Source organism: Neodiprion virginianus, chromosome 2 (genome assembly GCF_021901495.1).
Source record: "Neodiprion virginianus isolate iyNeoVirg1 chromosome 2, iyNeoVirg1.1, whole genome shotgun sequence".
Classification (NCBI taxonomy): domain Eukaryota; kingdom Metazoa; phylum Arthropoda; class Insecta; order Hymenoptera; family Diprionidae; genus Neodiprion; species Neodiprion virginianus.
Window position 1 is genome coordinate 36,652,166 of NC_060878.1, and position 22,555 is coordinate 36,674,720.

The 22,555-nt window shown below is 37.6% G+C and overlaps 4 protein-coding genes across 6 annotated transcripts; 3 read left to right on the forward strand and 1 right to left on the reverse strand.

The window, feature by feature from the left end:
• The first annotated feature begins 41 nt into the window (after positions 1–41).
• On the forward strand, positions 42–3,755 carry LOC124297094 (histidine protein methyltransferase 1 homolog). Its single transcript, XM_046747718.1, has 6 exons — positions 42–201; positions 462–707; positions 803–963; positions 1,048–1,298; positions 1,421–1,536; positions 1,608–3,755. The coding sequence occupies exons 1-6, from the start codon at positions 156–158 to the stop codon at positions 1,646–1,648; spliced, it is 861 nt and encodes a 286-aa protein (XP_046603674.1). The 5' UTR covers positions 42–155; the 3' UTR covers positions 1,649–3,755.
• Positions 3,034–5,540, reverse strand: LOC124297093 (pyridoxine/pyridoxamine 5'-phosphate oxidase). Its single transcript, XM_046747717.1, has 6 exons — positions 5,196–5,540; positions 4,346–4,502; positions 4,032–4,131; positions 3,910–3,963; positions 3,638–3,837; positions 3,034–3,567 (listed from the first exon to the last, which is right to left on the reverse strand). The coding sequence occupies exons 1-6, from the start codon at positions 5,416–5,418 to the stop codon at positions 3,402–3,404; spliced, it is 900 nt and encodes a 299-aa protein (XP_046603673.1). The 5' UTR covers positions 5,419–5,540; the 3' UTR covers positions 3,034–3,401.
• Positions 5,541–6,098: 558 nt separating this feature from the next.
• LOC124297091 (26S proteasome regulatory subunit 8) lies at positions 6,099–8,496 on the forward strand. Its single transcript, XM_046747714.1, has 6 exons — positions 6,099–6,300; positions 6,387–6,531; positions 6,779–7,189; positions 7,424–7,650; positions 7,740–8,015; positions 8,213–8,496. Exons 1-6 carry the CDS (start codon positions 6,283–6,285, stop codon positions 8,351–8,353), a joined length of 1,218 nt encoding a protein of 405 aa, XP_046603670.1. The 5' UTR covers positions 6,099–6,282; the 3' UTR covers positions 8,354–8,496.
• A 4,991-nt stretch (positions 8,497–13,487) lies between these two features.
• On the forward strand, positions 13,488–18,670 carry LOC124297089 (cyclin-dependent kinase 11B). Of its 3 annotated transcripts, none has more exons than XM_046747707.1 (10): positions 13,488–13,669; positions 13,935–14,129; positions 14,264–14,446; positions 14,566–15,078; positions 15,180–15,377; positions 15,478–15,803; positions 16,116–16,442; positions 16,616–16,880; positions 17,005–17,235; positions 17,609–18,670. In XM_046747707.1, exons 1-10 carry the CDS (start codon positions 13,599–13,601, stop codon positions 17,901–17,903), a joined length of 2,604 nt encoding a protein of 867 aa, XP_046603663.1. In that variant the 5' UTR covers positions 13,488–13,598; the 3' UTR covers positions 17,904–18,670. The 3 variants fall into 3 exon arrangements, with proteins under 3 accessions (XP_046603663.1, XP_046603665.1, XP_046603664.1); XM_046747709.1 differs by having other exon boundaries at positions 14,593–15,078; XM_046747708.1 differs by having other exon boundaries at positions 13,489–13,669; positions 14,578–15,078.
• Positions 18,671–22,555: the final 3,885 nt, after the last annotated feature.

Sequence of the window (22,555 nt, forward strand, 5' to 3'; positions counted from 1 at the left end):
CGGATGTAACATCACTAACGTCATCTGTCAGAACTACCATTAAGCTTGATCGACCATTTACAAGCAGCGTGTTTTGCACGTATGATCCGCATGTTGGTTTGCTTCACGTGTTTGTTTTTGTAATTCAGTTAACGTGACGACAATCCTCTAACGTTATGTTCAAATTTGGATTCAGCGTCGATAACGCGAAGGAAGAAAATGGTAATTTTTACAAATGTTTACAAATTTCATTGATTATCATTAAGGTTATACACGCTACATTGTTGACAACAGCGACAACGCTCGACTTTGAATTCTCTTTGTTACGTTCTTTTGTCCCCTCGACCTGCCGAACAAGCTATTTTTTTTAAATATTGATCTGGAATTTCACAGTCAAATGTAGCAAGTTCGGACACTAAACATCACATTTAATTGCTCAATGCGGCAAGATAGGTTTGTAAATAAAGTTATTGTTCATTTAGACAAGATTGAAAGCATAGGGACTGTGCTGGACTGGTTTCCTGCAGTGAAGATAGAAGTATCCCATGAGCAGCTATCCAAAAAGTGCTGTGAAGATGACGACTTTAAGGAATGCGATTTATTTTATGACGTTAGGTTGAAGCTTATTCATTCTGACAAAGTGGTAATAGATCTGCAACAAGAAAATTGTGAAAATATTGTTGAGGCTGAATCGCAGCATTCGGATCTGATACCAGCAAAATATGAAGGTAACTTGACTCGGATTATCTGTACGATCGCATTTGTTTATGTTTATCAATAATGTAACACACTGGTTTATTTGAAATTATTCATTGCAACACAGGTGGATTGAAAGTGTGGGAATGCAGTTACGACCTGGGAAAGTACTTAATAGGTGACAAAATTCCATTAGAAAATAAATCTGTTCTAGATCTAGGATGTGGCACAGGGATTATTGGTATTCTAGCATTATTGAATGGAGCCAGTGTTCATTTTCAGGATTATGTATGAAAATTTCTTTGTTCAATTTTGTTTTGTCTTAACATAACCAGTCTCTAATATGCCACTGACACCTATGTTATGTTTCAGAACACAGAAGTAATAAAGTCCGTGACTATCCCAAATGTAATTTTAAATATTAATGATCGGAAACACGTGCAAGAACGATGCGCATTTTTTTCCGGCGATTGGGCCTCTTTTATACAGTTGCGTGGGGAATTATATAGAAACGATTATGAGAAGTATGACTTAATTTTAACCAGCGAAACGATCTACAATCCTGACAATCAAAAGAAATTGCATAATATCTTCAAGACCCACTTGAAGAAAAATGGTTCAGTGTAAGTTTGATAATTAACAGATTAGTCTCATTGATTTGTGAGATGTTCTGTTGTGAATGTATCATTGCTTACACTGCGGATTACTTGAACACAAAATTGTCTTCACTGAGAATTAATTTTAGTTACGTTGCTGGAAAAGTTTATTACTTTGGAGTTGGAGGAGGAATGAGGCAATTCGAGGACCTCGTTCAAAAAGAGAAAATATTCGAAACCAAAACAGTGTGGAACAGTGATGAAGGTTTGTAACAAAAATATTCAATTACCATTACCCTAGTACTAGCAATAATGACAAGTTTATAAATATTTCAGGTGTACAACGCGAAATATTGAAGCTGACATTCAGGACTTGAGATTCAAAAATGCCTGAGATAAGATTATTGTCCATTATAGTTGATTAATTACCCACTAATATTCTTCAGGATATATCGAGAACATTTTCACTATAATATAAAATAACAATGTTGACAAGAAAATCCTTGACAAGATTAAAGAAACTAAGATCTTTCAGAAACATAACCAGGATTTACTTTTTTTGAAGGCAGACAAGGGCAACACGACCTTATGTCGTGTTATGAATAATCAAACCTATGAGGAAAAAATGTTACATGAACTCTCTAACAACAACACCTACAAAGCTGTTAGATTTGATCTTACGTGTACCCTTCAATAGGAAGTTAAAAAAATAACGATGGATTGGTCCAAAAGTAGACACATTTCTGATCAACTTAGGCAAATTTCAAAAACTTGTGTACCACCTAGAGCTTACGGGCTACCTAAAATTCATAAACCGGATACACCGTTAAGAATCATAGTTTCTTTCACAGATAGTCCCACCATCAATCTAGCTCGCTTCCTTAGTAAATGGATTGGCAATAACATTGTCCCTCCTGTGTCACGTGTCAAAGTCAGTTTTGCTTTTGTTAAAGCTATCAAGAACTTTCTTCTTCCACCTGATCATGTGTTGGTTTCGCTAGATGCAATGTCATTGTTTACCAATGTTCCACAAAATTTAGCAATTAACGCGGTGATGCAGTGTTGGCATCAATTTGTAGACAAGATTCCTGTTCCACTCAACGAACTTATAAACGCATTGAATATTTGTTTTAAGGCTGCCACTTTTAAATTTAATAATACCAACTACGCTCAAACCCATGGTTTACCCATGGGCTCGCCGCTCTCTCCAATTTTGTCGGATCTGGTTATGGATGATCTTGAACAACATTGGCTAAAAAAAACTGGACTTCGAGCCTCCTTTCTACTTCAGATATGTAGATGACATAATCACAGCGGTCCCTTCTGATGAAGTTGACGAAATGCTATCTATTTTCAATCAATTCCATCCGAGATTACAATTCACCTCTGAAATAGAGTGTAATCATCGAATTAACTTTTTGGATGTTCTGATCATTAATGATAACCAGCTCATCAAAACTGACTGGTTCCATAAGGTCACCTGGTCACAAAGGTATTATACTTAAATTTTCATTCTCACCATCCCAGATCTTACAAAATTGGAACTACACTCCGGACGTTCCACATGTTCAAAAGTGTTCTAGTCTCAAAACCAAAAAATTGTCGTTGTGTGTTTTTATTCAATTATCAACCAAGATGAATGCTTGGGAGTTTCGCATTGCAGTCGTTGTGTGTTTTTAAAAATGAACGTTTTGAATTTATTCGATTATTCTAACGCGCATTCATTACTACTACTCGTTCGTTCTTTTTCTTCGTAAATTGAAAGTGCCAGTTCATCATCAGGTAATCCCTCTTATTTATATTAGCACAAACAATCCTGCTTATCACATATAATTTTGTGATAACTAACTGTTGTACATTATAAAAATTTTTACTGTTCATGACAGATGTTCTGAAATAAATTGTTCTGAGGGCCGCCATCCGGGCTGAAACGTTAACACAAAAATAATGTTTTTTGTTTATGACCTTTATATCCAAGAATAATATTTACACAACAATTCAACAAGGTCAAGAAAGTCGTTTTCATTCAATATAAAATAACATTTGAAAACTTGCTAAAGATTGTTGTCATGTACAAAAATAAACTTTCACGTGAATCAGAGATATGTTTAAATTTCCTATCTCGAGACATCATGGGGATAGTCTTTCATAGACCCAACCATCTTCCCCTTCATGAAGAAGAATTCCGTCTGGTTTGTCGTGAGGTTCTCTACGTCTGAACCTTATTCTATCATGTAGACGATCACTCTGACCTTGCCAGAACTCTATGGAACGTGGAATCACTTTGAACCCCCCCCTAAACAAAAATACAATGAATGTTTGTGTGTTTGACTGAACCGCATAATCAAACTGGATGCTGCACTCACCAACACTCTGGTCTCTTGACTTGTCCCTCAGTATTTTGGGCCAATAGTTCTCTTTCCTTCACCATCAGCGTTTCTCTACCAGCAATAACGCTGCTCTGCTTGCTAGCGTGTGCACCTAGCTGGCTGTGAAAAGGTCGGTTCTGAAAATACTCGTCAGAGTCAGCTGCAGAGGTTTTTTCAACAGTTCCCTCGATACGTATCTGAGGAAATAATGCAACAGTGTATTTACCGTATTTAGTACCAATAATTGACAAAATGTTCCAGACACTTACTGATCGCCTCGTTGGCTCCCAGTAAAAGGTCAAAGCTGCGTTTGGATTTTCTTCCTGAAAATGTTAAGAAATAAATATTTTCTTGTCTTCGATTCAATGCTTTCCAATCATTTACATCTTACCAATTCGCGGCCCTTTCTGCTTTCGTAGTTAGTATAAAATTTAAATCCATCTGTGCCAAAACCTTTGAGAAGAACATATCTAGCTGATGGTATCCCATCTCTGAAAAGAAATTAAAAATAAATAAACGAACGAAAGCAATATATCCTATTTGATGTATAAATAACAGAGTACCAGGCCGGTTATGATAATCGCATTACCTTATATACGAGCTTTTTATTTTTACCAGAATGCATTTCTCGAGAAAAATATTTGATGTATTCAGAATCAATAAATAACAAATTTTCCCATGAAATGGAAACAACAAATTATTTACTTAGTTGCAGTCGCCAGGCACATGGCATTTGGCTCCAGCACTCCTGGTGTCACACGTGCTTCATCGAACCATGCTTGAAACTGACCAAATGGTTCTTTGCTCTTTAGATCATCTTCACTGAATGTTTCGCTCTTGTCTTTGTATTTGATCCGCATATCTAGCAATCAATACGGAACAAGCTTGATCAGCATTCTACGTAGTTATTGCTATTTTAATCAGAACCTAACATTAAATATTCCAATCCATCAAAATTCCAGGGAAATTCTGGGTTTGATGATGAATGTAATCAATTTAAAAAAAGGAGTTAAAACGTCTTTCAATTTTCATGAATTAAATATATTTTATGTTAATTATTATTTGTATCATGCGTTCATCCCCTTTACACTCAGTAAATAAATGAATGGAGTTATCCTCTGAAACTGCTAGGGGTTATTATAAAAGCAGTCAGCGGAATGACGCTTATAGGTGTGTAATCTTACATAACATATTCGAGTGCCTTAAGAACAGATAAGCGACAGTGTAAAAGCATGTTTACAAACTTGACTGCCGACAGTTCAGAAGTTAATATACACGCTTGAACAGCGAAAAAAATTATGGGAATGAATTATGATTGCAGCGTTCAGACGACTCGTAACAATATGACTACACATTGATCGTTTGTTTGGAAAACTTAGCACAAAAAAGAATAATAAACAAAAGACTACAGTAATGATGCAGCTGATGTAACAATAACAGTTGTCTCCTACGCTGCATTTGCGTGTTACTAGAATATTGATGTTGCGAGAGTTTCTTAGGAGCTGACTGAAATCATAAATCTACTTAGTATTCTTTCATATGATTGATCAATTACCTCCGATATCGACAGAAATCGGAACTCTTTGATTCGCACCCGACATTTTTGACATATTGCGGGATTGCGGACGATGACGTCCTTCGTTCCAGCTGATCAAACGAATCGAACTGTGGAAACCAGGGAAACCAGAGAGGAACCCACGGCAGAAGCTCACCGGGTTGCGTTCTAAAACTTTTTGCGCAGGCAAGAGCACAAGTCTAGTAACATTCCCGAAGCTCATTGTCAAAGTTTCAAGCACGGAGCTTTATTGGAAGAAAGTGCATCACTAATGGGTCCTTCCATTTACTGACTCAAGTCGACTTGTGTCGCTATTTCTGGTGTATTCTTTTGCCCACGTTGGCCGGTTACATCAGAAATAGCGACACAAGTCGACTTGAGTCAGTAAATGAAAAGCACCCAATAATTTTTATCGTAAACTCAACCACGAAACTTAATGTATAGTCAAAACCAAATTTAGTGGAAATTTTGTTGTGAGTTCACTCACGAAGTATCTTAGTATTTTGGAACGCATCTGTAGCCAGAGATTTAAAGAATATGCTGTCCCTCATGCGGATTCCCCTATGAACTAGCGGCATGATGGGTTGATAATATGATCACGGTATTCCGCAAAAAAGGATACGCAGTGCGTTAGTATTGGCCGCGAGCCAAAATCTCGTAGAACAACGAATAAAGCATTGTAGCTTACCTACTTATAAAGATCAGTTTACAAAGAATAGAGATTTTCCACACGTGTTGGAGCACATCAATTTGAATCAGAGTTTCTGCCCTTTTCAAAGTTTTTAGTCGTGGCCATCAGCAGAGCGCTGTGGACACCAAACATAATGAGTAGTCGCGAAATATTCAAGTATTTTGGAACGCATGTGTAGTTTTCAGCACTTGACATTTTGACCTGCCTTCGTCTGCCTAGGGAATTCTTCATCCACGGCAGTGACAAGCGGTTTCTCGCTCGTTGCTCTAGTCCGATAGCTTATTGTCAATACAATATTATTTTCGAGTGATATTCGTGAGATACGCCGGACTTCGACTTGTCAAGTATTATTAGGAATAAAAACGGCCAAAAACCGTATCTCAATTCGAGCGCAAAATGACGCTCACAACTAAGGTAAGTAACTATTTCGTATGGAATTTTGTGTCTGTTACTGACACGGGCGATGAGTACGATTGTTTCATACCGTTTTCCCATTTCAGATGGAAATCGACGATAAGAATATTAAGGGCGAAGGCTTCAAGCCTTATTATATAACAAAAATTGAAGAACTGCAATTAGTCGTGGCTGAAAAAAGCCAGAACCTCCGACGTCTGCAGGCTCAGCGTAACGAGCTGAATGCAAAAGGTAACCTCACTTTTTTCATTCCACACAAAACCCTAGCATTTGTCCTGTCACGAATAATTAACAAATTTCTAAAATTCGTAATAGGCATTTTTCGTGAAAAAGTAGACAGCGCTCCTTATTTGACAATTATGATAACATGAATAAAATAACAGTACAGTTGCAAAAGAAAAAATTCCAAGTACTTTAATGCTTATATGACGCATCAAGTGAATCTCATTAAAATAACTAATTCTTTCATACAATACAGTGCGAATGTTGCGTGAGGAATTACAGCTTCTTCAAGAACAAGGCTCGTATGTTGGAGAAGTTGTGAAGCCGATGGACAAGAAAAAAGTATTAGTCAAAGTCCATCCAGAAGGAAAATTTGTCGTAGATCTAGACAAGAACATAGATATTAATGACGTGACACCAAACTCTCGTGTTGCCCTGCGAAATGAAAGTTACACACTCCACAAAATTTTACCCAACAAAGTTGATCCACTGGTATCCCTTATGATGGTTGAAAAAGTCCCGGATTCTACCTATGAAATGGTTGGTGGTCTTGACAAACAAATTAAGGAGATCAAAGAGGTTATTGAACTACCTGTCAAACATCCAGAATTATTTGATGCCCTGGGAATCGCTCAGCCCAAAGGAGTGCTTCTTTACGGTCCACCAGGTAAGAACAAAGTGAACAAAACTAATAAATTAAGATTGGTTTTGAGATTTTCAAATTCTCATGGCTCTGGTCGTGGAGACACAGAATGATTTTAACAAGTTCAATAAAATTAGAGAATAAGTGGAAAAATGAACGATTTGGCGAATGACACTAAAATCAATTTATCTTATCCTAAATGGAATTATTATGCGAAACCCTGTTACAAGTTTAAAGAAATATAAATTCACTTCCCAGGTACTGGCAAGACCCTATTAGCTAGAGCAGTTGCTCACCATACAGAGTGCACATTTATTCGAGTCTCTGGTTCGGAACTAGTCCAGAAATTCATTGGTGAAGGTTCCCGAATGGTTCGTGAACTCTTTGTGATGGCTAGGGAACATGCACCATCCATAATTTTCATGGATGAAATTGACTCCATTGGTAGTTCTCGAATTGAATCTGGATCTGGCGGAGACAGTGAGGTATTTCAATTCAGTTCTTTTTATTGTAGAGATTTAACCTAAGTCTCACTGAATCGTAATCTATGTTAATGTAATGTTTTTTGCTATAGGTCCAAAGAACAATGTTGGAGCTTCTCAATCAATTGGATGGATTTGAAGCAACGAAAAATATAAAAGTTATCATGGCAACTAATCGCATTGACATTTTGGACCAGGCGTTATTACGTCCTGGTCGTATTGATCGTAAAATTGAATTTCCCCCTCCAAATGAAGAAGCTAGGCTTGATATTCTGAAAATTCATTCCCGCAAAATGAATTTAACTCGTGGTATAAATCTGAGAAAAATTGCGGAACTCATGCCTGGTGCTTCCGGTGCAGAAGTCAAAGTAAGCCAGTCTTCTTTAACTTTAAAAAGGATGAACAAATCATCAAGAACTTTATTGATGCTTCAGCAATCACATTTGTCTAGTTGTTACAAGTAGAATTTTTTAGAGTTCATCCAAAAGTTTTACTGCAAACTAAGAGGGACTTAAACTGCCTTAAAAAAGAAATTCAAATATTAAAATGAATTTTACTGTTACAGGGTGTTTGTACTGAAGCTGGCATGTACGCTCTTCGGGAACGTCGTGTCCACGTCACTCAAGAAGATTTTGAAATGGCTGTAGCTAAGGTAATGCAAAAGGATTCCGAGAAGAATATGTCCATCAAGAAATTGTGGAAGTAAAAGCTTTAAAGTAGTTGATAATCATCATTCAATAAACTGATGCTACAAGTGTACAACTTCTATATCTAAAAGATTGATAAATTATAAAAATCGCATCTGTGTAGAAGTGTAAGTTCCAAAATAAAAGTATATTCAACATTTAATTTGTATTCTGGTATAAACTTATGGCGATAAATTCAAGATAGGATGACGCTTGAGTTTGTAGTAGATGTTCTTCAATTAGATAATAAATCAGTGATCTGACCTGTGAGTTTAAGTGTGCTAGTATACATTTTGTAATTAATGATTATTAAAGTGAAAATACTTTCTTCCTGAAAAATCGTGGTTTAAACTCAAATAAATTTAAACTGATGCCTAAAAAATTTATAAATAACGACCGCAGTTGATATACCATAGGTATGCTTCTTGGTCGCCTCTTATTACGTACCAGACTGGTTGTTCCGAAACTTTGAACACAACGTAAGATGGCTAGCATTCCGGATTCCAATTAGAATCCTCTCACGTCTCTGGCATCGCCGGCCGTGAGCGTCGGCACGACATTATGTGCGCGCGGCAGCGCCACGCCATCGGCGGCAGAAAGATCTTATGAAAATGGTACTGATATGACGGCAAAATGCCACGCATTGAAACCCACTCGGTTAAATCAGTAGATTTCAATTAGATTTTTATTCGAAAAATTAAAAATTCTCGGATTGTTAATTGGGGGTCTGAAAAAATGGTGTAATCGAACTCCGCGCAATCGATTCCTCTCGCAAAATTACATTGATATAGTGCATCAAACAATTGATAAAGTATTTTTCAAAATCGTCCAAATTTTCACTGAAAAAAACCAAAGTTAACCTTTCTTTGTTTGCGATTTTCAGAGCTCGAAAACTTTTCGTCTCAGAAGCGTTTTTGCAGGTCACTTTTTCCACTAATTGGATCTCCACGACTGACTGAATATATCTTCTGTCGACGTATTTTCGTCAGGTGGAACTCACCAGAAAATTTCAATTGACGCCTGACGCTACGTGTAACGGCAATTTTTCGAAAATCTGACCGTATTGTGCGCAAATCGTACGACGTTTCCGACCGGTCGAGATTTGCTTCCGAGCGCAGCGAGGAATCAGTCGCTTCCGAGCAGTCGTAGTGAAGTTACGCAGGCCGTAAGTTGACAATTCAGATCTCCATGTATAGGCTTCGAGTATTCGGGACATGGCCAAGCACCGATACTTTATGGTTAAAAAAAGACTGTATAACGTTATTCGATCAGTGTATTCCCACGAAACTAACTGTGAATAATATCCGAACGGCATGCAGCGTGTGGCCCATAAAAGAACCGAGTTACCGAAATGAAAACAATCGGGGACATCGAAGGTGACTTTCGCGTATCAAATTTTCATTCTTTGGTGCAACTTCAGCTTTTAGCGAATTCGATTATCGACTCTCCGCGTCGGATGTCGTTTGTTATTGTTTGTGCGGCTAGATTTTCGTTAAGTGCGTAGTTGCATTGTTACCAAGTTTAACTCAGTCCGTTTAGACAGCAAGCTACAATACAAAAGTGCGAATGGGCTTGGAATCGAGTGTAATTATTACGCTGCATAGTCACAGGCGTGTTGTGCCAAGAAAATGCCCCGATAATCATCCCAAGTGGTTTTTTTTTTGCTATCATTCTCAACAAGCGGACCTTGCGGAACGTGACCTTCGCGTCACTTGTGTCTCAGATTTTGGTTCGCGGATCGCGTCTCTCAATGATCCAAGTATATTGTGCGAGTAATATTTAATTATTTTCTTGTGTAGTGTGAAAAGTGTGTCACCACCATACATCCTGAGGTGCTACGCGATCGTACATGTAAAGTGTGGAGCAACCCGGAGGAGGTAAGAAAGCTTATTTTGATTATTGTTCGATAATTCAATATGTGGTACATTTGATACCTAATTTTTATCATTGCGTAACATATGGCGAATGAATATAAAAGTAGACAACAGTAATAATTTATGTGAGAACTGGAAATTCAGTTTGCTAAATTAATTCAAGCTTTCTTTTTCGCTTTTTCAGAGTTAAGCAGAGACATCCGAGTAACTTCTCCATTACTCAGCAACGTTGGTGAGTTTGCATGCGTTTCGGTTATTGGTGTATTTCCCTGGGACTCCTCCATCACGTGGCGTGGCGGTAACAATTGTTACACGAATCTTCGATATTTTAGCTGCATGGATAGGCTCATTCCTGATCGCAACGGTGCTTGACGTGAAGTTAGATCGTTTTCTTTTTTTATTGCAGTTGACCTATTTTACCACAGACATTCAAAGTTATAAATTTTGCACGTTGCTGAAAGTGGAATGAGCATCGCGACAGGTTACTATCACTTACTCGACATTCGCGAAAACAAATTTGGTTTAGCTTATACTGATATAATTACCTACCTATGTTTGAATTTTCCAATGATGTCGTTTAAGCGGTGGATATACCTGAGGTTTAAACATATTCCAACAATTGTTTAATCGATAGCAATTCAAAGTCGGGCAGAACGTAACGTAATTAACTTGCATGATATATCTTGAATCATTTTCCATTTTTTAATACCCAGCAGCTATCGAATAACAACAGGCTTAGCTCGCTTAGAAAAATGCTGATTAGCATACAGGACGTTTTTAATCGATCTTACAAAAGGTTATTGTACCGATAGTCAGCCAGCAGTTAGTAAAATAGTATTTTCGCTGACTATGGTACAAAAACATTTTGCTCCCCACAGGCAACCAATGAAAAAGTAAGTCACAGTGACCACGGCGCAAATGAGGAAGAATGATGTGTGTTGGAAAGAATGGAGAATCGTTTAGAGCGAATATAGGTAATCGGGTAGGTAGGTGGTCGTTGTGGGATCTGTCGCGAGTTTGATGCAGATGTGCGTGTGAATCTCTCTTCACCATTTCCGTTGGGTTGTTCCGTTGGGAATCAGGCGAGGGTAGGGAGGTCGCGATGTGCCGCGATGTTATCAACTTTTGTAATCCACAGCGTCAAATGATCACAGTGATTTTTTTTCAGAAACACGTAAAATACTCGAGTATAAGAGTCTTCGAACTATTACTGAGCTTTTAAATTCCAACGTGGTTCAATTTCCCATTTCTTGTCGCTCTGCTATCATTTTGCAGTTGTTATTCAATTCGATTATTTGGTCATTATCGGTAATTATTTCATTCAACTGATTTCTGTGATCGTCTGAATGGGCAAAACGCATCTCTGAACCATCTATCGCGTTCCGTGGTACGCTGGATGGGGAGAGATGCTGAGCCCGAAGATTTCGCGTCGAAGAGGACCACCGACCGTCACGCCACACAATAATGCATGTCCTCCAACCTTCCTCCCGGACTTGACTCGCATCTCAGAACAACAATTCGCATCGCAATGTGTCGGATTCAAAAAGACGCAGATGCGGATTGGGTTTCTACAGAATTTTGCGACAAGTCCTAGATACTTAAGGTTTTTTGACAAGTTAATCAGTCGCGCCTTTTTGCGCGAAGATTAATCACGGGAATCGGACGCATCTTATGCGCGATAATTAATAATCACAGTGGCGATAGACTGGGAAAACCGGAAGCCGTCAGGGGATGTTGTCTATTGACAAAAATAAGGGAAAAGTCAAGGAATTATGATGAATCATAGGGAAAAACGTACTTTTTTTTATATAAATCCCTTTCAATCTTCAGCTGAATTTATTGACGTGAAAAGTCAAGGAATTACATTCGAGCAAAATTATCGCCACTCTGATAATGCGAATCGATTGATCGCGCCTTTTACTTAGCGATTTCGTAAACAGTATCTGCAAAAGTAAAGCACTCTCGATGTGTTAAGCCTTTAGCTTGTCAATCAATTTTCTTACGAACAATCTAGTTTTCAAGTTTAAATTGACGACGCCTTTTGCGCGTTGACTTGATACTTTTTGGTTCTGAGAGAAAGTGAGGCATTTGCAAGCTAGCGGTCAATTCACGGGGACAAAAATCACGGGGTGTATAGTGGTAGTGAAGAATTTGGTCGTAAGTATTTATCAAACATATCCCAAGTGTACAACAGTATTTTTTAGTGATTATGTAGTCTTTCGTTTCAGCTAATCAAATCATTTGTCTGTTTCAACTAACGAAACCTGTCGTCTGTTTCAGCTAACCATACTTTTTGTCTGTTTCAGGTAATCAAACCTTTTGTCTGTTTCAGCTAATGACCCCTTTTATCTATTTCAGTTTATCGTACCTTTTGAATGTTTCAACTAACCATACCTTTTCTCTGTTTCAGCTAACCATACTTTTTGTCTGTTTCAGCTAACCATACTTTTTGTCTGTTTCAGCTAATCAAACCTTTTGTCTGTTTCAGCTAATGACACCTTTTATATATTTCAGTTTATCGTACCTTTTGAATGTTTCAGTTAAATATATCTTTTGACTGTTTCAGTTAATCAAACCTTTTGTCTGTTTCAGCTAATCAAACCTTCCGTCTGTTTCAGTTGATCAAACCTTTTGTCTGTTTCAGCTAATCAAATCTGTGATTGAATCAGTGGTTCTCAGGTGCGTTTTTACCGTAGCAATTTAAAAATTTGGGATTGTTAATTGGAAGTATAAAAAAATGGAGCAAATGAAGAATCGAGACGAAGTAGTTGTTCAAGATATAAGGAAATAATCTAATTCATTCTCATTATTCTTGAACCGTAATACATGTAAAGCACTGAAATGAATAAACTATTCACATCTTTTTTATTACTGTTTATTGTTCAGATGAAAGGCTCTGGGCACATCGCAATATTTTTAGTATCAACTATGCGGTAATAAACGTATAAAAAGGTATCTTAATTATGCACGAGTGCACGATTCTAGAATAATGAGAATAAATTAAATTATTTTCTGACCTCAAAAAACTGTTACCGGTTTATTGAATTTCCTTCTCGCTTCTGCATTTTCTCCGTTTGTTCACACTTCCAGTTAACAATCTTAAAGAGTTTTAAATTCTTACGATTAATACCTCAACAAGTAGTTACGAGGTGCAACATTTACCGTTGCGTCGGTACGGTCGGTATCCATTTTCACGAACGTTCTTTCGCCGTCCACGGCGTGGCGCTGCCGCATCATGTTGGCACCAAGATTGGCGCCCATGAAACTCCAACCTTACGATTCCGCTATTCGTGCATATGTTGAATGAAGCGATAGTTTAATAAAATGGAGGTATAACTTGTCTAAGCCGCACGTCCGTTCTTAGTGGCCTGTGACAAATAATCAAATCGAGATGGAAGTTGATAATCAAAGTGAAGACGGTGAATTAAAAAAGAGTCCTGGTAAAGATATCGAAGAATTTAGGTATGTATTCTCACCTGTTACCGCTTTCAAGGTAACTTACGTTCATACACGATTTGTACGAGTAACATCTTTCCGCATTATTCGAAAGATCCTATTATTTATTCCTACATGAATCTCAAACCAAGCTTTCATATACTTTGCAACGTAAACGATACTTTTGCTTCCTTGATCTGTAGTTCGAATTCTGATGCTAAATTCTGTTGTTTTAACTCGGAAAATTACGACCATGGTGACAGATTTTAAATTACATCCTTGTTCTTCACAGTTTCTCTGAAGAAGATGGTGCAGACACAGCAGATTCCCTAGATATAAAACCACCGCAAGCAGTAATTAGACACCATAAATCCAACTCGTCACGCAGACGAGAAAAACACAGCGAGAGGAGAGATCGCAGGGAGGAGAAGGAGCGGAAGTCTCGTCATCACGAGCGTGACGATGAGAGACACAGAGATAAACGCAGGTAATTATGTATATTATTGTATGTGTAATTTAGATATTATTGATTGGATTACGATTGTTCTCTTTTGGGTATAAAATTGTGTGCTTTTGACTTGTGGATCATAAACAGCTTTTACATGACTGTTCTAATCGCAGACACCGCAGGCATGGTAATGATGTCTTGGATCGAACAGAACGGACGGATGGACCGAAAAGAGATAGAGATCGAATAGAGAGATCAGAGAGAATTGATAGTGGACACAGTAGAGATAGAGAATCGCGGCATGACCGCAAAGAAAGAAGCACCGGCGATAGAGTTTTAGAAGATTTGAGAGAAAGGTAAATGAATTAATATTCAAGTATTAAAAGTCATCAAATAACTCAGTTCTTATTAGTCATGTATAGCAAATTAATCCGCAAATTGGTTATGATGTTAAAAAATTTCTAAATTAATTAAGGAATAATATCAGGTTGTTGGATAAAAGGCGAGAACGGCGTGAAGAGCCTCGTGATGTCCGCGAATACAAATCTGAGTCTCGCCGAGAGATCCGAGTTGAGGAAACGCGTGAAACGCGGGAACCACGTGAGAGGCGAGAAATCCGCATAGAAGAAAGGCGTGGAGAGGATCTCCGGGAACGACGTGATGTTCGAAACATGCTTGAAGATCTTCGAGATCGTCGTGATGTTCGCACTGAAGAGCGAAGACATGTACGTCCAGTGGAGGACCATTTTTCAGAATCAGAAGCTATGGAAAGACCTGAAAAACGGCACAAAAGATCGCACAAGCATGAAAAAAATCGTGACCGAGACAGAGAGAAAGTTGAAAGGGATCGAGAGCACAGAGAGAAGCAATTGAGAGAGGCAATGGACATCACTGATGTAGATGATGGCGAAGATATGGATGTTGATGAAATACCTATGCATAATAAAGACCCGAAAGAAATGAGTGAACAGGAATTGAGGAAAGAAAGGTAAATTTCTCTAAATAGTAACTTATCCTGTTATTGAGCACTTTTTCAATGTGATGACATCCGAATCACACAGATAGACAAATTTTTTCTCTATATTACAGGTTGTTGGAGGCCGATAGAGAAATGGCGAGGAGAAAAGAGGTCTCCAGATTAGAATTGGAGGCTCGACGACTAAAAAGAGGAGAAAAACGGGTACATAATCCAGGCCCTGATCAGGATCAGGATCCATCTATAGTCGAGCTGTCCGATGAAAGTTTAAGTCCAGATGCATCAGATGAAGCGCAATCAAAGTCACCTGAGTAAGTCAATGTTACTGAGACTTCACAGTTATATGGTGTAATAATTTCGATTTGGCTAATTAACCATGATGATAATTGGGCAATAATATTGATTGTATAGATCAAGGCATTCGTCAGAAGAGCAGGTGGAAAGTCCACAAGAAAGGTCGTCAGATCGCCCTTCAACTGAATCATCAGAAAGTACTAGCGACGATGATGACGAATCTAATGATTCGAATAAGGGATCAAATGACGAATCAAACGATGGATCAGACTACAATAATCCAAGTCCTTTGTCTGTTGATCGATTAGCCAAGTCTGATCATTCTGACGGAGATTCTCCTGGACGTGTTGATTCAAATGGAGCAACAAAAGACGTTGAAGAAGAAGAGAAGCCAGAAAAAGAGGAGGAACCTCTCATCCCACCATATTTACCTGCCATTCAAGGTATAGTTAAAAGTTATCAATGGTTTATGTGGAAAAGAATATTTGTATTTTTTTACACATAGTATACGAGTCTGTATTGTACTTCTTAAACGTGTCACTAGTTTTGTCACTAGTTCTTTTTTGTCTCAAACATGGAGAGTCTGCTTTAAAGCAAAATTGCAGTCTATCATACTTATTTACTTTATATATTTTTACTTTTGTGTAGATTAGATTTACATTGTATTCACGATTTTGATTATGCTTGGTTCACAAAATTATACAAGACAAGATTTTCACATAGTAAAGTATATATTCAGATTTTCCGGATTTCAGGATGTCGAAGTGTTGAGGAATTCCAGTGCTTAAACCGCATAGAAGAAGGAACGTACGGTGTTGTTTATAGAGCAAGAGATAAACGAACAGAAGAAATAGTAGCGTTGAAGCGTTTAAAAATGGAGAAAGAAAAGGAGGGCTTTCCAATCACTAGTTTACGAGAAATTAATACCTTGTTGAAAGCACAGCACCCGAATATTGTTACCGTTAGAGAAATCGTCGTCGGCAGTAACATGGATAAAATATTCATAGTCATGGATTACGTTGAGCACGACTTGAAGTCTCTCATGGAAACTATGAAGCAAAAAAAGCAGGTCTTTATTCCTGGTGAGTACTCGATACGGAGTATCCAACTTTCAACATATGTCCATGTTTGCCAAGCGTCTGGATAAACAATGACTGAAATATCCCTCTGAATCAATATACGCTCTCAAACTGAAAGTAAAATGGCCTGCATGCTGCAGACTATTCATAATATTAATGAAAATGTTCATTTTCAGGTGAGGTGAAGTGTCTCATGCAACAGCTTCTACGTGCTGTGGCGCATTTACATGACAACTGGATACTTCACCGTGATTTAAAAACTTCCAACTTGCTCTTGAGCCACAGAGGTATCTTGAAGGTTGGAGATTTCGGCCTTGCCAGAGAATATGGATCCCCACTAAGGCAATATACACCTATTGTCGTTACCCTGTGGTACCGAGCTCCAGAGTTGCTTCTGAATGGAAAAGAATACAGCACACCTATTGATGTCTGGTCTGTAGGGTGAGGAGAATTTATCTTGATTTTATGTCATGATAACCAATGTTTACTGTATCAGTGTGCTCTACGATTTTACGCAGTACTCTGATTCAATTTGGCATACTTAAACACGGAGCTTCCCTTCCAGATGCATATTTGCAGAGTTACTACGAATGGAGGCTCTCTTTCCAGGCAAATCCGAAATAGACCAACTCAACAGGATATTCAAAGAATTGGGAACTCCAAGCGAACGCGTATGGCCTGGTTATAACAAATTACCAGTAGTTCAGAAAATACCATTTTCTCACTATCCTGTAAACAATTTACGTCAAAGATTTAGCATGTCTTTGTCAGATCTTGGGATTGAATTACTTAACAAGTAAGGATTCGAAGTAACAACTTCACCCATATTAACTAGTCACGATTAAGAGGAAATTTGCCACTACAAAAAAAATTCCTATTATCAAGAGTTTGACTTCACAGTTTTCATTTTTAATTGCAAGAAATGAAAAGCAGTGCATATCATGGTTTTTTTCTGTTTCATCTTGGCTGGCTTCCGCTGCTTTATTTTTTACCAGTGTCAAAATTATACGGAAAACCGTGGCTATCAAATAAAGGTTAAACAAATTTCAATGCAAAAAGAGTAATTTTAGAATTGCTAAATTTTAGAATCTGTTATGAAGTTCCTTGGTACAAGTTCAAGTTTTTTTTATCTCAAGAAAGTTCTTGTACGAATGACTCAATGATTACAGATTCCTCACCTACGATCCACAGCAACGTGTCACAGCAGAAGATGCTTTGAAACATGGTTATTTCACCGAAGCACCATTGCCAATCGACCCAGCTATGTTTCCAACTTGGCCAGCTAAATCAGAGTTGGGAATTCGAACAGCTAATGCATCGCCGAAACCTCCGAGTGGTGGAAGGGAGTACAAACAACTAGGCGATGGAGATGACGCAGATATAAGCTCCTCCGGATTTCATATGGGACTTTTAGAAAGAGGTAGAGCTCCTCCAGTCGGTGGTGGCTTTCACTTGAAATTTTAATTTAGACGATTACCCATTTTCAAGTTCCACTGATACGGAACAGATCTTTAGAGTGGGTTCAGCAATGAAACGTGTAATAAATGCATAATTTTACCGCGGCTTTTCGTGAAAATAACGGTGGTTAACAAAATTTGAGTTTCTTTTTCTGCCACATACATCCGGCAAACTGATCCTATTGGATTTGTGACTAAGCGACTCACTTTGTAAAATCCTCTATATTTTAGACACTCAACTCTCTTATGTTACAAATTCGACATATTTCCTTTCTAAATAATTTATTTACGTGAAATGTTTCAACATGAAAGGACTGAACGCATTTTCTGTCTTTACCCAATAAGAGTATTGCGGTATACGTAGTCTACGCAAAATTAACATTACAAAGCGTAAGGAGCGAAAGTGATTCTTATTCGTACAGCGTCGTTCTTAATCAGTCTGATTGAAGTAAAGCTTGGTATTCAATACTTGAGAATTCGGAAAACGTGCGCAAAATTGGATACAGTGGTTTCGATCCTGTAATATTAGTTTTTTTTTTTGTTTGCAACAACTGGTTTATTATCCGGCTGTACAAGACTAGAATTATTCTAATATCATCATTTTTATACTAATTAGTTGTAATCAGCACAAAAACATAAATCAGTATGCGAAGTGTTGACGAAATCTTACTGTAATTCATTACGAGCAGCACTTTGACACTGACCATTGATTGTGATTCCATGTATAATATCAACCTATTTCATGTAACTATAATAAATACGAATACGAGATAACGCGTGATCGAATGCTAACTTTTTTTCACATCGCCAAGCGTGATATAAATTTTTTTGAGACATGACATCCAATACTCTGATCAGGTTTTTTTTGTCAAGAACCGAAGAAATCATTATCATTAAACACAAAAAGTAGTCGCTGGCCTAATCGCGTCTTGAAATCTAGTGGAACTGACGTTTAAACAAATTTCGGCTGTCTGATCGTGTAATAGATCATCACGTTTGCATCAATCTTATGTCATGATCTATTTCAGTGATTTTTTTGCGTTCAAGAGAATCTCAAGAGCGCGCATAATTTAATATTTGCCGATAGGGAATTTTTACTAGATCGAAGACCAGAAACCTTTGAATATTTCTTTACGTTTTTACATTTTCACTTAAACACTGCTCACAGGTAAATACATTTTTTTAACCGCTTAAGATATCGTCACCAATACAGTATTACAATCAAGAATATCCTATTTCTGCATGCTTGATTATAAACATCGAATTCAACGTGAATTCAAACAGAAAATCGGGGTTTTATACATATAACACATAATACCTGTGAAATCGTATTGGTTTTGTATCGTGATACGAGCAGGTAAGTAGTGAAAACAATTTATACAGAGTTATGTTTACGATTTATTGGTCAAGCAAACGCCAGAGTACATTGTACAACATTCGAATATCAAGATATAGAAGACAAATAAAAATGTTTCAAGCAAATTCGAGTATTAATTTTACTTTGTCATTGTACCGATGAATCATATTGTCAAAAACTACTAATCAAGCATTACTTGCTTTTTTGCGAACTGCATTAATTTATTCTAAACTATCCGATGTATGTGCATATCCGTATATAATGTCACTTGCCAATGTTATTAATATTCTTTGGCAAACCCAACAGCGAGTTTATAAGCTCGGAATTTCTTTTACTATTGGAGTTGAAGATAAGTTGGTGCGTCAGGAGATATCTAGCCAGTTGTAGCTCTTTGTCCTGAAACAGAATGAGACAAATAAATGTCAGGGGTGCTTGAAAAGTACACAAATAGAAATAGCGGGTTGAATTGAGCTGCGACAGTATTGATCATTAAAATACGAGATCTGAGATAGGAGATGTGCCACCGTTGCGACGCGTTTATTACGACTTAAAAATTTAATTTTTATGCCTTGTTTTTTTCCCAAAGCGGTCACACGGCTCGTAAAATTTGTCAAGTAAATTACTTTGCTTCTTTGTATCACCAAACACTCCTCTCGAATATGTCAAGAGTTGAATAAACCGTATAAATGATAGTAGGATGTCGCCAGGGTAACTATTAATATGACATACCAGTCCTTTGCCATAACGAATAAAGCTCTTCAATGCGTTGTCTTGCTGAAGAACATCGGCTGGTGCGCCTTCCACCTGCCATTCAATTCCTAGTACAATGCCGGTGATTGTCACAGCAAACCAACACGCAATTAGACGTTGCATTTTGGTTTCTTTTTCTTTCTTTTCACTCGTCTACGGGTAAAATGTTTACATTAAAAATAGTCGTTTTTTTTTTTACGTGAGTTTTTTAAATACAGGTTTTGGCTAGGTCTCAATTTTTTTCCTCTCCGCTCATCACCAAGTGTAAGATCTACAGATAAAGATACTTGATATGTACTGGCCGATGAACTTCCAGTTTATAAATGAAAATAAATAAAGAACACCGGAAAATCTTGCATAATGAACATGTTAGTTTGAATGTGGATTACAGGAAATTTTTTTAATTAATTTATTTCACAAATTTTGAGAGTCTTTTATGCGGTAATTGCAATGAGAGCTTTATTTTGTTTTTTTAACACGGTGGTCGAAAATAACGGGTAAATATTTAAATAAAAGCTTGTACCTATCTTAACAAAGTTTGAAATGTTCTTTGGCTAGCAGATCGTCCCGGTGTTGTCCTCTTGATAATGTCGTTGGATAGCGTAGGATTAATTCTTTTATACCCCTCGAGTCGGGGAATTTTCGTATATCGTTGGGGCGGTTTTACCCTGTCTTTTGCAGGCATGATGTAAACGACAATGCTTGGGGATGACAGGTGTCTCGCGAAAAGAAATGTCGCTGTAACGCCGTCTATCCGCGTATTATAGAAAATTATTATTTATAACGAAATGGATTTTCAGCTGCGGATGATCGCTCAGTAAAATCGTTCAAGCGTAAAATCTGCGGCATCTTATACAATATAAAAATACATGCTGCATAAAGGGAAATAAAATCCACTCATGCAGGGAGAAACCGAGACTTGTATCATCATTTTAAAGACTCCAACAACTCACCTCTTGGCAAGTTTCTGCGTGTTGTTATTATTCGATATTTGCATCTTGTAAGGGCCTCTTGAGGATTTTTAACTTTAGCATATGCAGATGTGTCAGGAACGCGAGTATCTCTTGGCGCTCGGCGTTATGGGGCCCGGTTCTGAAGGGGGCGCAAGGCCCAAAACCTGATTCCGTTGCTAATGCGAAGGTGACCCTTCGTAGGGAGTTCATTGAAATCAAAAGGAATTAAAAAGTATTGGGATTTGGCCCTCGCTGAGGTCAAGGACAATTTTAAGAAATCTCCTCCATATATTCTCCATTTGAAACAGAACTCTGCCTCTCTCTCTCTCTCTGTCTGTGCGAAAAATTCAATAATATGATGCGAAACCGCGTTCGAATTTCGAAATTGTATCTCTTAGAAATTCACTGCAGCCGAGATGAGATTTTTCGTTCTCTCATTATTCTTCACGACAACGTTGTTTCCAGTAAGTTCCATTGTCATTTACCCCGTACACGGAAGTCTCGGCGAGGTTCTACAGAATATTTAAGACTTATTATGGCTTGTACAAATGGAGTGGTGGACAGTTTGATAAAAGGTTTGTAGATTGGGAGGAAAGTCTGCAGGTCACTAACCAGCAACCAGTTCAGTATATCGGACCTTGAACCGTCTTAACTATAAATTATTTTTTTTTTTCTTTCTTCATTCTTGTTCTCGTCCTCTTAAAACCACGAGACAGAATCACTTTGGAGCTAACGATTCCGCGTTAATCTTCGGATTAGCAATTTGTCATGTTCTTTATTGCGCAATAGCAATTACTATAATGGCAATTATACGCTTGTGACGAGCTGCTAACGCGATCTTCGCTATATCGCCAATAGTGCTCTTACTTCTTTACTTCGGACAGATTCTAAAAAATAAAAACGAATAAACAAATTATACAATTCGTTCCGGGACCAGAAACAACAAAGCTAACTACTTTGAATATCTTATTCTTTTGATATCACTTCAATTAGTCTCACTTTTTACCCAACTTCGGCATCTTTTCTTTTTTTCAACTTTCAATCTACCTATGTAAAAGAACCATTTTCATTAACATTCCATCGTCACGCAGACTGTAAATTAGAGTAAAGATTGATACAAAGTTTTGCCAATTCCGTATAATACCGCAATCCTGTTCGCGGCATCTAAATCAGGACAAAAAATGCAAAAGATGATTTATGAATTTTTCTCGAATCATTTGTGCCATTCATTACCGAGGATTAAGTGGCGAGAAGCGTGTCGAAATCTTATTTGCCTGGCCGTTAAGCGTTTAGAAAATTGTACGCGTCATGGGAACTAAAATAAATAATCGCGACTCGTCCCGTGTACGCGCGAATTGCGATTTAAATACAGGTTCAGAGATCGTCTAATTCTTTCGCTAAATTTACGCATAATAACTTATCTAAGTATACGTGTTTTCATTCATTTCAGAAAAGTTCCAATTTTCAAATCAATTGTAAAGTATTAATATTTTGCGTTCGATGATGACGCGAATGACGATTGTACACAGATTACATATTTACACGTCGTATTGACATTAGTATGCTTCATGATGTACGTAAATATTGGCGGTAACGGGT